This window comes from Phodopus roborovskii, unplaced genomic scaffold, assembly GCF_943737965.1.
Source record: "Phodopus roborovskii unplaced genomic scaffold, PHOROB, whole genome shotgun sequence".
Taxonomy (NCBI): Eukaryota; Metazoa; Chordata; class Mammalia; order Rodentia; family Cricetidae; genus Phodopus; species Phodopus roborovskii.
Window position 1 is genome coordinate 35,558,954 of NW_026126511.1, and position 17,426 is coordinate 35,576,379.

The 17,426-nt window shown below is 44.5% G+C and overlaps 1 protein-coding gene across 1 annotated transcript in view; it reads right to left on the reverse strand.

Moving 5' to 3' along the window:
* Vwa8 (von Willebrand factor A domain containing 8) overlaps nucleotides 1–17,426 on the reverse strand; it is a 296,436-nt gene that overhangs the window by 216,421 nt on the left and 62,589 nt on the right. Inside the window, exons 5-9 of the mRNA XM_051195337.1 lie at nucleotides 10,360–10,527; nucleotides 4,466–4,630; nucleotides 3,023–3,072; nucleotides 2,275–2,383; nucleotides 297–401 (exon numbers count right to left, since the gene is read on the reverse strand). Of these exons, the coding sequence (XP_051051294.1) occupies nucleotides 297–401; nucleotides 2,275–2,383; nucleotides 3,023–3,072; nucleotides 4,466–4,630; nucleotides 10,360–10,527 (597 nt within the window). The remainder of the gene's footprint in view (nucleotides 1–296; nucleotides 402–2,274; nucleotides 2,384–3,022; nucleotides 3,073–4,465; nucleotides 4,631–10,359; nucleotides 10,528–17,426) is intronic.

The following is a 17,426-nucleotide window of genomic DNA, read 5'->3' on the forward strand; positions in this document are numbered from 1 at the left end:
ATTACAATCAGTATGTTCATCCTTTTGTTCTATTGTATTTGATTATTTGTTCCATGTAACAAATCCCCTAGCTATACCCACATCTGAGTGCTTGCTTCCCACAACTGCTTTCTTGCTACTGGCATCCAATGCTTACGATCTTGGAAGAGGAAAGAAGGGGAAGAGGAAAGAAGAGGAAAGAAGGGGAGATGAAGGAAAAAAGATGAGTAAAGAAAAATGAGAAGGGGATAGAAAAAAATGGGAAGATGGAAAGGAAAGGAAAGTGAAGAGGATGGAAAGGAGAAACAGATACTCACTTTTAAAACACCTTCCACAGCCATCTTTCCATCATGTCCCAGTAAAATAGTGTACGGATACAGCCACTGGATTGCATGTTCAATTGACATCATAGGAAAGGAATTCTATTTAGGAGCAGACATGTATAGAGGTCAGCAACATCTCCATCACAGAAAATTTAACTGAAATATACATATACTGCTAAAGTTTACTTTCCCAAAAGTATAAAAAACATCTTCCAGCAATGTACAAAAGGTAGTAATTTCATCTCTTCCTACCCTGAGCAATGCCACTCACTCCCATCTTTCATCTATATTGCTGGCCTTCATGCATCTTTATCTAGTTCTTGCTTCTTTCTTGAGCTCTAGACCAGAGCCTTCAGTTATCTACCATATGACCCTACGGTTTATAGGATTCAACACATCTGCAAGAGCACACACCTCCCCTTCCTAGTCACCTAAGGCACCGCATTTCCATCCTTTTTTCCTAATCTTACCTATATCCAGCAAGTCTCACAATTGTAACTACAAAGTTCAAAAGGGTTCATTAACTTCAAATTCTTCACCCAAATTAGATTGCACTTTCAAGGCTGTTCACACCATTCCAAAGAGTTACTGCCAAGAGCAAACAGAAGATCTCCATATGGGCTGCCTATTAGATGATTTTACTGAATTGCTGTCAACATGATATGGAATGTGGTAAGAGCGTTCTGGACATACGCCGTGCTCCAATTCTTGGCAATCATGCCCTAAGGAAGTATTGCATTTACTTTCAAGTAGCTCAGAAAAAATTGGGGGTGGGAGGGTACATGTGTTAGGGATAGCAATATGTTAGCAACAGGGACTTCTCACTGAAGAGATAATGGGCACTTGTTTTGTGACTTTAAAAGTGACTTCTTTCAGATTAGAGAATTTTCAAAGTAAAATTACTGAGGAAAAATTAAGAGATACCTCTAATTTGGTAAACAAGAAGTATTCAGGATGTATACAACAATGTAAATAATATTTAGAAAAACTAGCTGTCTGACTAAATGCAGAGGAAAGCAAGAAACATTTAAAAATAGTCTTGTAAGATACGATGCCTTCCTCAGCAGGGTCTTGCTCAATGTTTCATCCACCCCCTCGAATTCATTGCCATGCAACCAGGATCCCCCCCACTCTCTTAGCTGCCAGCAGAGTTTTCTTCATCTGACATAAAAATGATCGCTCCACACTCCACCTCCTTTACAACCTCTGGTGGGCCATTCCTCCCTCACCATAAAATCCAGGCAGGATTACTCATCAACAAAATAATTCATGGTAGGATTCTAACCTCTGCCTCTACCACAAACACTTAGTTCTAATGATACAACTTGTTCTCATTCTGCAAACATTCAGGCCCATCTGTGGTTGAACATTTTGTATGTGCCCTCTGCCCTAAAGGCTTTCCCATCCCTCCAGATAGGACACCACATGCTTTGGGAAAGCAACTGCAAATGTATTCAGAACTGCGCGCTGCTTCCTTCCCTCCCTACAGTTATTAAAAGTTTTGCTTACACAGGCTGCCTTTAGGCTCCTGGAGCTACATCTTTTCACAAGTTGGGAGATTTGCCAGCACCTAAGAACCTGTATCCTTTAGGATAAGCACTAACCAAGGACTGCTGGGGGCTAGGCCCAGCCCCCCCGGCCTCAGGTTGGGTCAGCACAGCATCTATTTCCCAACAGTATATCTCTTATTTGATCAGCCTTTCCTCTATGGGATTGACATCTCTACCTCTCCCTTCTTCAAAACTATAAGCTTGCCAGAGACTCAGCATGCCAATATATACATATACATATACATATACATATACATATACATATACATATATATATATATATATATATAAAATCAATTAGAGGCCTTTTATAGAAGAAAACAACAAGACAACTCTAGTGACTAATCCCCAGTGGTGAACTTTTCATTCATCTTTGCCACATTTGAGTATACGTATTTGCCATTACTTCACTTTATGCTTACCAGGATTTGAACTGCCGCTGGTAAACTATCTAAAGGAAAATCTGGAAGTCCAAGTGTAGAGGATTCTTGGGAGCAGAGAGTTGTAGCAAAGGACAAAAGCTGAGAAACCCTAGAAGGGAACACATTTTAAATCTTATTTAAATAATTTTAACATATACAATGTATGTTAAGCATAAAATAGTTGGTATGATTTCGTTTACTTAAAAATGTTGAAATATACTATTAATTCTTAAAGAACAACAGTTGACATAATATTCCATTAAAACTCCAGAAACTGATTGGCTACGTAGATGTTGTCCTCTAATCTATCACAATATATAAGCTTTTCACATCCTGGTCTAAATCTATCATATGAGCTTCATCCCCACCTTCTGAAGCTTTAACCTAAGGTCTATCTGCTAAAAGTGTTCTGTTCCCTAAGAAGAGAGCACAAGCTCGTTTGTCTTACTCATCCTTCCTCATCCTGTCTGGAGAGGCCTACTCATCCTCCTAGACTCACTGAATCCTTCCTCATCCTTCTAGACTCACTGAATCCTTACTCCTCCTCTCCCTGTCTGGAGAGGTCTACTCATCCTTCTACACTCACTGAATCCTTTCTCATCCTCCCTGCATGGAGAGGCCTACTCATCCTTCTGGACTTGTCTCAGAGCTTCTATGAAGACACAATAAAAATTTTAATTTGTTTAAATTTGTTGTTAAACTAAAAACTTAAGTGTTTAATCACCCTATATTTATAAAGTATACTTACTTCTCAGCAGAAACATTGGCTCCAACTGAATATAATAGATTTAGTTGGTCCTAAACAGAAACATATACAACTGATTAATAATGAATACAATGGATGAAACACAAATGTTTTATAAATATAAACTAACTTTTAATTAGGCAGACACTGTAATTTATAGCAAAGCAATCATTTCATAATACATTCCATTTAATAAAAGCAAAGGCAGTCTTTAAAATAGTCAGGAGGCTCACAATGAGCACTGTGAATACCACGGGGAAATCTGACCTTTCTTTATATAATTTCATATACTTAAAAAATAAGAAAACAACTCCTGGCAACGTTTTGCTATACTCATGCCATCATCAGAGAAGCTCCTTCCTGCAGTAGTTGGGAACTAACACAGAGGCCCACAACTAGACAGTGTGCAGATAATGAGACACTTTGGAGCACTCAGTCCTAAATGAGATGTCTCCAGCAAACTCCACCACTCAGGGCTCAGGGAGCCATGTGGAGGAGGGGAGGGGAAGAATGTAAGAGCCAGAGGAGATGGAGGACACTAGGGAATCAAAGCCCTCTGAATCAATGATATATGAAAATATGAAAACACCCAGATGAGGCAGCATGTTCAGGGCCTGCACAGGTCTAAACCAGATGGGGTCCTAGAGCTGGAGAGGCAGAGGGCCATGAGCTCCCATCTCTAACCCAGGGACTGTCTCTAATTGACAACCGCTCACAAAGGAAACTTCAGTTTCTCCACTGGGTATACAAACCACACTTACAGATAGGCCCCACGCCTAGAAGTAGATGCCAACTCAAAACCAATTCACGTGTCCAGCAACAGATAGACAACACAAAACAAACTCAATGGAATGTTTGTAGGCTCTTTGTCTCAAATTGCTTTGTTTGGGTTTTTTGTTTTAATCTTACTGGTCTTGTACTTGTATGTCATGATTTCTAATTTTGTATTTTTACAGGGTATGGGTTTTTAATGTATGGTTTTATGTTTTTATTTTTTTACTTGCCTGCTTGTTTTCTAAAGAGAAAGAAAGAAGGTGTGGAGTTAGAAGGGTGGGGAGGTTCTAGGAGTAGAGGGGAGGGGGAACTATGATCAGAATGTATTTTATGTAAAGACATTTTCAATAGGGAAAGAAAAAAAAAAAAAAAGCATCAGGGAGCTGGAGGGAAATTAACAGTCAAGAACACTAGCTGCTATTCCAGAGAACCCAAATTCAATTCCCAGCACCAAAATGGTGGCTCACAACTGTCTATCCAGTTCCAGGGGACCAGATGCCCTCATCTGGCCTCCACAGTTACCAAGGACATGAGTGGTAGACAGACATACACGTAGGCAAAAAATTCATACACATAAAATACAAAAATAAAAATACGCCAACATTGATATAGAATTGAATTTTTTGTTATACATAAAAGCCATTCCAAGCACTATGCTCTTGACATACTTACCCTGAAGGGTAGAAAATAAATATCTCTGGCTTGAAATCGAGAACGGAGAGGAGGGTCTAATGGGTTCCCAGGGTACCTGGGCACTGGCAAGCCCAAGGCAATCACTCGGAAATGTTCACTAACCCGGACAATCTTCCAAGCATCCAACTCCTCTTTAGTGTGATCCTAGGAAAGTAAGAAATCAGAGTGAGTGATACAGATTACAGCCTCAAGAGCAGGTGATATCGATTCCAAATGCAAGAGCTTCCAGGACAGGAACCAACCATACCCTGATTGCTGAGAGAAGTATTATTTAAGAACACCCTTAAAACCAAGGCAAGAGGAATGCAGCAAAATAAATCAGGATCCAGTGCTATGACCCTTTAATGCCGTTCCTCATGTTGTGCTGACCCCCAAACATTAAAATTATTTTTGTTGCTACCTCATAACTATAATTTTGCTGCTGTTGCTGCTGCTGCAAAATGTAACATAAATGTATGTGTTTTTTGATGGATATAGGCAAGCCCAGTGAAAGGGGGTTGTAACCCACAGGTTGAGGACCACTGGTTAGATGTACCCATCCTTGGCCTTCTCTCACCTCATGACCCCAGAGATGAAGGATTTGTGGGGTTTATTGGATCTCTTTGTTCCTCTTCCCAGTGTGGCCACATGAATAAACCTCCCTTTTCTACATCCACTGTTGGTTTGGTTCTTTTGAATGGCTTATGGAGGGTGGCTGGCCAGATGTGACCCAAGACACAAGTGAAGCCCCCGCCCCCACCATGCCCCAGTTTGATAACACATGCAACATGCACGCAGGAGAGGTCAGAATAGGACACCAGGTATCCTCCTCTATCACTTGTCACATTACCGTCCTGGGACAGGACATCTCAGTGAATTCGAGGGCTGGGCTGGCTGGTAAGTAAGCTCTCAGATCTATTGTTGTGGGTGCTGGGAATCTGAACTCGGGTCTTCAGGTGCAGAGCCACCTCCCCAGCTACAAGTGTCCTAAGGTATTAAAATTGAGTAACTGGACCTAGTGAAAAGATAGAGGGACTTCATTATGGCAACTGTAACCCTTTACAACAGAGAGTGCCCAAGGTGCAAGTGTTAGGAGAGGTATAGTCCTACCCATGTCTACATTCATGAATGAGAGCCTGGGATTCAGAAAGATTTACCAGTGAAGAGTGCATGTTTACACTAACAACCACTTGGGGAAACACAATGTAGATCAGATCCTTCTGTTGATGAGAAGCACGCCTCATGTGCTAAAGTGCTTGCACCTCTCATGTCCTGAGTTCTTATCCAAAGCAATAAAATATTCAATAATTTTGTACAGAATTCTACTATGAGGATAAATATACCAAGCGTCTGTAATGAAGTAATACATACGCTTTAAAAAAAGTCCTGTGCTTTAGTAATATTTTTTCTAAATCCCTTACTAAAGTGACTAATATAATATCCAGTTGCATATAATTATTTTATAATTGGAAAGTAGCTGGAAGGAAAGTATTCTACACATTATCTACCTTTGCTTACAGACAAACTATGCAAAGTCCCACTTTATATCTCTGAACAAACTATAATAACATGAAGGTACAAATTTAACTTTTTCTTATTGATTAAATCCACATTATCTTCTAATTGTATTACAATGAGATCATTTTTAGATATATCTAGAAGAAAATAACTACTGAGCTAAGATAACACCATCCAGGTACTTCCATAGATGATAAAGAACAGAGTGCTAAAAAACATTGCAAGGTGAGTTACAGAGAAAGATTCCAAGTACAGGAATCAGGCAGAGCATCCATTCAATCAGAGACCCTCCCGCATCAGTATCTATCATCCAGCAGCTTGTGTGTCCCAGGCCTATGCTAGCAGTTTCAGAGCAAGATCAAGAAGTATAAGATACAGGACTGGAGAGATGGCTCAGGGGGGCAAAAAGTCCTTGCAGTGTGTGAGGACCTGAGTTAATCTCCAGAACTCATGTAAAAACCAGACACCTAGCATAAGCATCTGTAATCCCAAGGCTCCTTCGGGAAGATGAGAGGTGAAGACTCCCTGGAAGCTGCCGAGGCTTCTAGTCTAACACAAGAAGCTATTCTTTGTAAAGAACCTTTCTCAAACAACATGGAAGGCGAAGACCAACACCCATGGTTGCCCTTTGACCACAGCATGTATGTGCCTGCATTCACACATGAACACATGCACACACACATCACATACACACTAAGCAGGATATGACGCAGCTCTTGATCAGCCAAAGTGTGAGAGGGACCTCAGGTTGCCATAGTGTTAGTGTAGAGGAATCGCCTGCAGACCTGTGCCAGATGCTAAAAGTGCCAGTGTACTGCAACTCATGCTCATGCTCAGTGTCCAAGGATGAGGCTTCACATCAACTCTTGCCTCACTGCTAAAGACTTTCAAGAGCCCTCTTTGTTAAGAGCTGGGGCGACTTCCCCGGGGAATCCCGGTTCAATTCCCAGCATACATGTGGTGGCTTGAAACTGTCCATAGCGGTGCCTTCTTTGTACACGTTTGTGTCATATCATTCATCACATTTACCATTCGTTCATCAAATAGTTGATGAACACTTACTGCACGCCAAACATTCTTTGAAGGGTGTGGAAAACTCCTTTCAAAATGTGTACTCTAGTAGACAGCAGACAGTGAACGAAAATGTAAGCAAGCCACACAGAGTGTCACAGGGAAAAGCGAAGCCACGCGAGTGTAGGGACAGAATGCAAGTTAAGTACGAGCATCAAGGTGAGCGTCACTGATAAGTAACATTTCCTCAGGACTTGAATGGGCTGTAGGAGCCAGCCAAGCAAACACTTGGGGGAAACCTCTCCAGGAAGCACGCACACCCAGGCAATGTCCAGACTGTGGGAGAAGCCTTCTGAGCAGGGATAAATAACACAAGGGTGTCTCACTGCTGGAGGAGAGGGAGAGAGGAAGCAGTTAGACACACTGGGTAGGAGGTGGGAGGCCCCATTATTGTGTGGGGGGGCGTGTTTTGCTTTGGGTGTTTTGAGACAAGGTCATATGAAACCCTGCTGGCCTCTAGGTATTGAGGGATAACTTCGAGCTTCTGACCCTCCTACCTCAACCCTCAGAATGCTGAGATCACAGGTGTGTGAGACACATTTAAATAATCACTGACTATCACATGGCGATATTTTGTTTATGATCTAACAAATAAAGCTTGCCTGGAGATCAGAGTGTAAAGCTAAACACTTGGGATGGCACAGCTTTAGTCCCAGCACTAGGGAGGTGGAGACAGGAGTGACAGGTCTGGGAGGAGGGAGGAGGTCAGGCAGTCTGAGGACAGGGCTGGGAGGAGGGAGGAGGTCAGGCAGTCTGAGGACAGGGCTGGGAGGAGGGAGGTCAGGCAGTCTGAGGACAGGGCTGGGAGCAGAGGGGAGGTCAGGCAGTCTGAGGACAGGGCTGGGAGGAGGGAGGAGGTCAGGCAGTCTGAGGACAGGGCTGGGAGGAGGGAGGAGGTCAGGCAGTCTGAGGACAGGGCTGGGAGGAGGGAGGAGGTCAGGCAGTCTGAGGACAGGGCTGGGAGCAGAGGGGAGGTCAGGCAGTCTGAGGACAGGGCTGGGAGGAGAGGGGAGGTCAGGCAGTCTGAGGACAGGGCTGGGAGGAGGGAGGTCAGGCAGTCTGAGGACAGGGCTGGGAGCAGAGGGGAGGTCAGGCAGTCTGAGGACAGGGCTGGGAGGAGGGAGGTCAGGCAGTCTGAGGACAGGGCTGGGAGCAGAGGGGGAGGTCAGGCAGTCTGAGGACAGGGCTGGGAGGAGGGAGGAGGTCAGGCAGTCTGAGGACAGGGCTGGGAGCAGAGGGGAGGTCAGGCAGTCTGAGGACAGGGCTGGGAGCAGAGGGGAGGTCAGGCAGTCTGAGGACAGGGCTGGGAGGAGGGAGGAGGGAGGTCAGGCAGTCTGAGGACAGGGCTGGGAGGAGGGAGGAGGTCAGGCAGTCTGAGGACAGGGCTGGGAGCAGAGGGGGAGGTCAGGCAGTCTGAGGACAGGGCTGGGAGGGAGGGAGGAGGTCAGGCAGTCTGAGGACAGGGCTGGGAGGAGGGAGGAGGTCAGGCAGTCTGAGGACAGGGCTGGGAGCAGAGGGGGAGGTCAGGCAGTCTGAGGACAGGGCTGGGAGGAGGGAGGAGGTCAGGCAGTCTGAGGACAGGGCTGGGAGGAGGGAGGTCAGGCAGTCTGAGGACAGGGCTGGGAGGAGGGAGGTCAGGCAGTCTGAGGACAGGGCTGGGAGGAGGGAGGTCAGGCAGTCTGAGGACAGGGCTGGGAGGAGGGAGGTCAGGCAGTCTGAGGACAGGGCTGGGAGGAGGGAGGAGGTCAGGCAGTCTGAGGACAGGGCTGGGAGGAGGGAGGGAGGTCAGGCAGTCTGAGGACAGGGCTGGGAGGAGGGAGGTCAGGCAGTCTGAGGACAGGGCTGGGAGGAGGGAGGAGGTCAGGCAGTCTGAGGACAGGGCTGGGAGCAGAGGGGAGGTCAGGCAGTCTGAGGACAGGGCTGGGAGGAGGGAGGAGGTCAGGCAGTCTGAGGACAGGGCTGGGAGGAGGGAGGAGGTCAGGCAGTCTGAGGACAGGGCTGGGAGGAGGTCAGGCAGTCTGAGGACAGGGCTGGGAGGAGGGAGGAGGTCAGGCAGTCTGAGGACAGGTCTGGGAGGAGAGGGGAGGTCAGGCAGTCTGAGGACAGGGCTGGGAGGAGGGAGGAGGTCAGGCAGTCTGAGGACAGGGCTGGGAGCAGAGGGGAGGTCAGGCAGTCTGAGGACAGGGCTGGGAGCAGAGAGGAGGTCAGGCAGTCTGAGGACAGGGCTGGGAGGAGGGAGGAGGTCAGGCAGTCTGAGGACAGGGCTGGGAGCAGAGGGGAGGTCAGGCAGTCTGAGGACAGGGCTGGGAGGAGGGAGGAGGTCAGGCAGTCTGAGGACAGGTCTGGGAGGAGGGAGGAGGTCAGGCAGTCTGAGGACAGGATGGCCCCTTTGATCTGAACATTGGTACAGGTAAGAACTCTGGTAGCTGCTCTGCCTCTCTGCTTCAGCTTCTCCCCCCCCCCAGACAAAGTGGGGAGTGGGGACAGAAGCAGTGACTCAATTTCAGTGGCAGGCAGAAAATGCTGGTGGCTTGGAGCAGCATTTATTATTTTTTACATGTTTATTTTTAATTTTATTTTATATGTGTGTTTTTCCTGCATGCATATCTATGCGTCATATGTGCACCTGGAGGGCAGAAGAGAGGATGAGATCTCCCGGGACTGGAGTTAGAGACATCTGTGAGCTGTCACGTGTATGCTGGGAATTGAACCCCAGAGTGTCTTTTAAACATCCTATTCAAGTCTGTCAGTCCCTACCAAATTGCATTTCCTGAGTTTAAGAACCTGACTTTGAGCCTGGAGAGATGGCTCGGTGGTTGGGAGTACTGACTGCTCTTGCAGAGATCCTGAGTTCAATCAATTCCCAGCACCCACATGGTGGCTTACAACCATCTGTAATGAGATCTGGTGCCCCCTTCTGGACTGCAGTCATGTGCAGGCAGAACACTGTACACATACTTAATGAGTAGATCTTTAAAAAAGAAATGAAAAACTGGACTTTGTTTAGCTTTTTATCCCAGATGCCAGGGATATGTCTAAAAGTCATTACCAAAAGAAAGAAGGAATGAAGGAGAAACATGCGGAAGAGAAGAACAGCTATTAAGCTGGTCAAAGAAAAAGGGAAACATTAGTAATTAGGGAGAGCTTTGCAGATGGACCAGCCTTTTAAATTTGGAATATCCATGATTTACTTCCGCAGTTTGCCAAAGAGAAGGACCACCTGAACGCGTCCGAATCCCACAGTCGAGTTTCACAGGATACTCGGCAATCCCCACTCCCGAAGCAGAGGCCAGCAGCCAGCTTACTTGGAGAAGCTTGTCATAGCGCTCTGCAGACATCAGGAAGCGCCCATCTTCAAGCTGCATCTCCCGGTTCTCCAGCAAGTTGTTCAAGACTGGAAGCACGTTTCTCTCTGCCTTTTCCAAGCCTTCCAGAACCAGCGTCCTGCCTTCCGTGGCAGCACGAACAGCACACTATTTCCAAGAAATACAAAAGCAAAATGAGAACTCAGAGGGCAGCAGTGCCTGGCCTAATTGTACTTGCACCGGAACTAACCTTGTTTCTAGTTAGAGAGGCTGAGAATCAGGACAGGTGGATTCGATCTTAATTTTGTTTTCTCTGCCTATCTGATCTCGGGCAAATGATTTTTACCTCTTTGTGCCTGTTTATTCATCTGTTAAATGAAGAGCCAGAAATGATCTCTAGGGCTTTTTTTTTTTTTTCAACATTACATTTTAGATTACATAGCCAATGAAATAGAAAACTAACAGTTATCTGTGAATGGGTAATAGAATTAAACAAGGAAACCGATTCCCCAGTTAAAGAGAAACAAAGGCAACAGTGTGGCTTCTCTATTCCTAAGTGTCTTATGAGGCCCAAAAGATAGGTAGGGAAGCTGGAAGGCCATGATGTTTACAAATGAGCCATTAAATTGTTTTCATGTGATGGCATCTAGTTGACTGAGCTGATGAACACTGTATCCCCATGGGTTTAGGAAAATTCGTAATGGAGGGAAATAGAGAGTAAATGATAATGGACCAGAAAACAGTAAAGCCTCTCCTTCAACTGACAGATCCTGAACACACAAAATGTGTTGCATCAAAATCCTTGAAACTCAGCTTTAAGAAATAGCTAATTCACAGTTCTCTGCATGCAGCACAAACAGACTTGATACTGCTAACTACCTATTGCCACTCCTTAAAATCACCTTTGACCTCTTGACACGGTTTCTTAGATTAACTCTCCTGCTGTCTGTTCTTTAAACGTGGGTCCAGAATTACTCTCACAATCCATGGCTTTTACTCTACAGCATCTCATGGAATCTCTGTCACATGATCCAGACTCCTTTTCTGTGATAATGGCTTTCCAACTTCAAGCTCCCGCAAGCTTCAGATCCACATGGTTGCAGTGCATGGATGCCTGCAATCAGATCCCATAGCATCCCCTACGCCCCTGTACAACATCGAGCATCTCCCATTTCCCCCAAATCTGCTTCATTTCTATCCTAGTTTGCGCTTCATAAACAGCCATGAGCAAAAGCAACGAGAAAGAAAGGTTTGTCACGTGTTACAACTCCCAGGTAATGATCTATTACTGCAGAAATGCAAGAACGCCACTCAAGGCAGGACCTGGAGCAAGAACCACACAAGAATGCTGCTTACCGATTGGCTCTCCACAGCTTGCTTAGGGGCTTTTCTTTTATAACTCAAACCACCTGCAGTGGGCTGGGCCCTCCCACCTCAATTATTAATCTAGAAAATGTCCAGACTTGAAAATCTGATGGAAGAAATTCCTTAAGTTCTCTCTTCCCATATGACTTTAGAAACAGAGCAAATCACGTTTTTGTTGATTTAACAAAAACTACCCAGCACATCTTTAAAGTGGGAATCCAATCATCTATGATAGGATCCAAAGGTTGTGTCTCATCTCCTAGATTCAATTTATCTCCATATTCTGCCTATCTAATATCCTTAACTGAATTTACCCAGCATGGTGACTAGCCCAACATCCCAGGTTATAGGAGACAAGAGGAAGGCCAGCCTGGGTCTACCCTTGTCGAAAACAAAAATGAAAAAAATTCAAAAAGAAAGAGGCCAAAATATTTCTCAACTCATCCCTTTCTATCCCCTTCCCTAGATCAGACCATCTTTATTCCTTAGATCTCTAAGGGTCTGAGCTGTTCAACTTACTATAGAAGCCTACAGCATTTGCAACATCTGCTAACAGTTGCTTCACGTGTAGACCTTTAGTGATGGTGAACTTGTAAAGTTTCCCCCTGTACAAAACTAGAAAATTACCATCTTTATTTACAATGACTTCTTTCTTTAAATCTAATTTCCCTTTTAGTGACTAGTTTAAAAAGGAGCTAACTCTTCCCTACCCTCCCCCACTGCTCCTACCCTATCCAATAGCTAGAGAAATTCCTGAAGACGACAGCATTCATTTTTCCAAATAGCAAAGAAAAAGCAGGGATTCCTTAATCAGGATTTCCTTTCAATAAATTGTTGAATTTGGCCCTATATAACAAGGGGTTACTTACTTCCAGTATCTATGAACACTACAGGGAAATAATATTAGGATCTAATAATAGACTAAAGATAATTATCCCATAATGAGACAAAAATCAGTTCATGAATAGCCCTTTAAATCTATCATTACTGCTAATATTTTGATTTTCTTCTATGAAACTGACTATCATCTTGTGACATTTATTTATTTATTGTTATTGAATGAATCAAGGTGACTTCAGGGCCTCTGAGGAATGGGGTAACCATGGTTTCTGGGCTATCAAAACTCAAACAACAAAACTGACACAGGCGGACTTGAGATGCTCTCTTACAAAAACACATCTCAGGTGAGAGGTCGATTAGCCTTTCACAAGAAGCCTACCTTCTCAAGAACTCATAGCTCACAATTAAAAAAAAAAAAAAAAGGCTCTAAGTATCACTACTGGTAGCAAAACCCCCTCTAAGTTTTAAGTTAAATTTTTAATCAACCCTTATGAGGCAAACTATTTGACTTTTAAAAGCTTCACCGAGAAAATAAGGTTGGTTCACTGAGAAAAAAACAGAAATACACAGATCAAAATTTCATAGTTCATCAGCTATAAGCAAGAAAAGCAACGTCTCACAACATGAACTGAGGAATACACAGCTCTGCCTTCTTCCACTCACAGGTACTGTGGCCCACTGCACATGAAATCCAGAGAGAGCACATCAGAAACATGCCAAACATACAGATTCTTTCAGCTACTCTAATGGGCAGGTTGCAATGGGAAACTGAAAAAGTGATGGGTTAAAAGACGTACCCTGGTGACCCTGTGGAAACCTTACCTATGCTGCACCTCTCCTCCAGAGCAAATCTCACACAGTAGGGACCTCAAGGTAAGAGCCCTGCTACTGGCTGGAGACGTGGCTCAGCACTGGCTGCTCTTCCAGAGGACCCATGTTCAATTCCCAGCACCACATGGCAACTTAAAACTGTCTAACTCTAGTTCCAGTGCTTCTAACACCTTCACACACACATACATGCAGGCAAAACACCAATGTACATAATAATAAATAGAAAAGTTTGCCATTTGGAAGACATCACAATTGTGGCTGGCAAGAATCATAATAGATGGTAAAGTTCTGAGGAGAAACTAGCTGTCTGTATACACGCAAATATCTTTCCACAAGACATCATAAATGACAAAAACATCAATAAAAAAATGTGTAGAAGGCTTTGAGATACCAACTAGCTACTAAATCATGACATGGAGATTTATTATTATTAATTTAACCTATTTCTACGTTTTGTCTCAGGACACTTTACCTTCTTTTCATACTGCACGTCCTACTTTTCCTACTTCTTCCACATTTGGCTGGCTGGAGGCTGCTGGCATCTCCTTCTCCAACCTAGATTTCTCCTCCTATTTATCCACTGCGTACCAGCCCCACCCATCCTTTCTCCACCTAGCTATTGGCCAATCAGCTTTTTATTAGATCAATCAGGTGCGTAGGCAGGCAAGGTGAAACAGCAATGCATCTTTACATAATTAAACAAATGCAGCACAAACAAAAGTAACACATCTTTGCATAGTTAAAGTGATTTTCCACAACGTAAACACGCAACACACCTTCACACAGTTAAAGTAATTCTACAACATAAACAATGTAGCACATAAACAAATGTACACCTTTACATAGTTAAGGTGATATTCCAAAATGTGAAAAATACGTAGCACACCTTTACCTAAAGTAATGTTCTAAAACAGAAACAGATGTAACACATCTTTGCTTGTTAAAGTAATACTCCACAACAACACTGAGGGACTGCGAGAATGCACTCTAACCGTGTGGTCAAAACCAATGCTGCCATAATGAGCCCCACTGGTTTCACACAGTGGGTTTCTAACACGTCCTCACTCCTGCACACGCCTAACAGAACTGCATCATTTCAAACACGAGCAAACAGCGGGCAAACCAAAACTGAGCAACATTCTTCAAGAAGGACAAATCCTGCTGCAGGAACCCAGCGGGGCTCGGGATGGGCAGTAGCAGCCATTTGTTGAATGATTCAAACTGTGGACATATTGAAATGAGGAGGAAGAAATTGTGGATGAATACAGAAAAGAGAGTAATGAATTACTGAACTAAAACGTACGGAGGTTTCACTTGGTGTTGGAGCAAGCCCTTTGTAAAGTCTCTAGGAGGTCCACCGCTCAACTGAGAATGTTTTTTACTCCTTTCCCTCAACTAAAAATTTAAAAAACAGGAAATCTCTCCAACTGTTTCTAATTTGATATTATTTATTAATTTTATGTAGTACGTGGAAATAAACTAGCTGTTTCACATCACAGCTGAATCCAAGTGTGAGGATATTAAAGAAGAGAATTACTGAGCTATTTTGCTTTCTGTGGCTGGGATGAACACCAGGACGAAAGTCAACTTGGGGAGGAAAGGGTTTTATTTGGCTCACAGTCTACAGTCCAACCTCAGAAGCCCTGGCAGGTGCTTGAAGCACGCAAGCACCAAGAGACAGGGCCTGGAGCAGAAACCACAGAAAAGTGCTGCTTGCTGGCTTGCTTTCCCAGCTTGCTTAGCTACCTTTCTATTCTTTCTTTCCTTTTTTGTAATTAAATGTATTCATTTATTTTACATCTCCACTGCATTCCCCCCCCCCTGCTCACCTCCCATTCCCTCTCACCCCACCTCCCCTCTCTACACACACACACACACACACACACACACACACACACACACACACACACACACATCTCAATCCACTCCCGTTTCTGTTCAGAAAAGGGGTAGGCCTCCCATGAGTGTCAACAAAGCATTGTATATCAAGCTGTGGTAGGACTAAGCTCCTTCCCTCATATTAAGGCTTGGTAAGGCAACCTAGTATGAGGAATAGGTTCCCAAAAGCCTGCAGGGACAGGCCCTGCTCCCACTGCTGAGAGTCTCACAAGCAGAACAAGTTATGCAATTGTCACACATATGTAGACCACCTAGGTTGGTCCCATGAGGGCTCCTTAGCTGTAGATCCAGCATCTGTGAGCTCCTGTGAGGCCAGGTTAGTTGTTTCTGCGGGTTCCCCTGGCTGGTGAATCCTTCCTCCCTCTCTTCAACAGGGTTCCTGGAGCTTGGCCCAGTGCTTGGCTGGGTTGGGGGCAAATAGAGGAGGAGAGTAATGAAAGACATGTCTTAAGGGGGGGGCATATGGGAGGGTCAGAGCATTTTGGGGTCAGGTAGAAACCTGGTGCAAAGGAAACTCCCAGAAATCTACAAGGATGACCTCAGCTGAGACTTCTAGCAATAGTTGAAAGGGTGCTGGAACTGGTCTTCTCCTGTAATCAGATTGGTGACTACCCTAATTGTCATCAGAGAGCTATCATCCAGTAACTGATGGAAACAGATGCCGAGATGTTTAGTTACCCTTTCATAGCTAACTTTCTTATACATCCCAGACCCAACTGCTCAGGGATGGTACCACCCATGGTGGGTTAGGCTTTCTGAAATAATTAGCAATCAAAAATTGCCTCACACACACACACACACATTGGTCAGTTTGGTGGAGGGACCCTAGTCTGTGCCAAAAATAAAGCAGCACAATTATTAAGCAAAATAAAATAATGACAAGCAAAGTATCCTAGAGGATTTTTAATATCTCGTGTGCCCTTTGGTAACAAGGTTGTAAGCCACAAGCATCCACTTACTATCTATGTGCACATCTGAGAAGGAGGCAAGGAAGCCCTGAGTACATTTGTAGTGTTGACATGGGCATGGCCACATCAAGGACCTCAGACCCATAGGGGCTGACAAAGCCTCCCTCCACCCCAAGCTCAGAGGGATGGCAACTCTTTCTCTGGTCCAAGTGTGAATCTTAACAGTGTGTACAGGTACAAATGTTTACAAGTCGTTGGCCAGTCTGTGAAAAAACCAGCAACTGCAGCTTCCTCCTGGTGGGTGACTGCAATAGGGACTGCTGCCTGCAGACTGGCAACCACTAGCTAGCCCCTCCCGCTGTGCTATGCCTAATAAACATGCTGAGGGGCAGGGCTGGGGAGTAGTTGGAGCTGCTGCACTGCAGTGAGCACGACCCACCCGGCCCCAGCTTTTCTGCACGCGTGTCTGCATGTCTGTCTTCACGCCCTTGCCTCCCCAGACAGGTCAAGTCCCCGAAGCTCACAAGTTGTGGTGCATATTTAAATTTTCGAGGTAGGAGACAGAACATTAGCTGACAGGAAAAGGCCTTAGGCAGATGCCCTGTGGGAAGGAAATCTGAAACACTGGATTTTAAAAGCCAGTGCCAGTCACTGCCTTGGTGACCAAATTGCTCCCTGGTGCCTCTGTAAACACCTATGAAATATTTCAATGCTTTAATTAGCACTTTCCAACTTCATTACTACAATGTGATTATATTTTTAGAGAAAAAAAATATAACAATAGAAAGCACTTTAACATATCAATAATGTTTTGGGCCATATATAAGCTTCAACATAGTTGGATAGAAAAAAAAAAATGCTACAAATGCTGTGCCTAAACAGGACAAGCATCTTGCCCTCATTCAGTGATGTCTCCTTTATCCCATGTCTGCTCATTACTGAAATGGGAAGGAGTACTGCTGGCCTTCCCTAGTCTCTCATAGACATGGCATCTCCCTAGCAAGATCCATTGGTCCTGAGGACTCACAGCAGGCCACACACACAACTGCTCAGTTACACACTGTTAATGAAGCCTAGAACTAAGTGAAGGACACAGCTCTCGACGCCTACACTTGCTGTGAGAACAGAACAAAGTAAGGACCAGTTTGAGAAAATTACTCTAGACAATAGGAAGCTTTTCTATACAGACTGATAAACATTGCACATTCTCTCTTGAAATTTTCC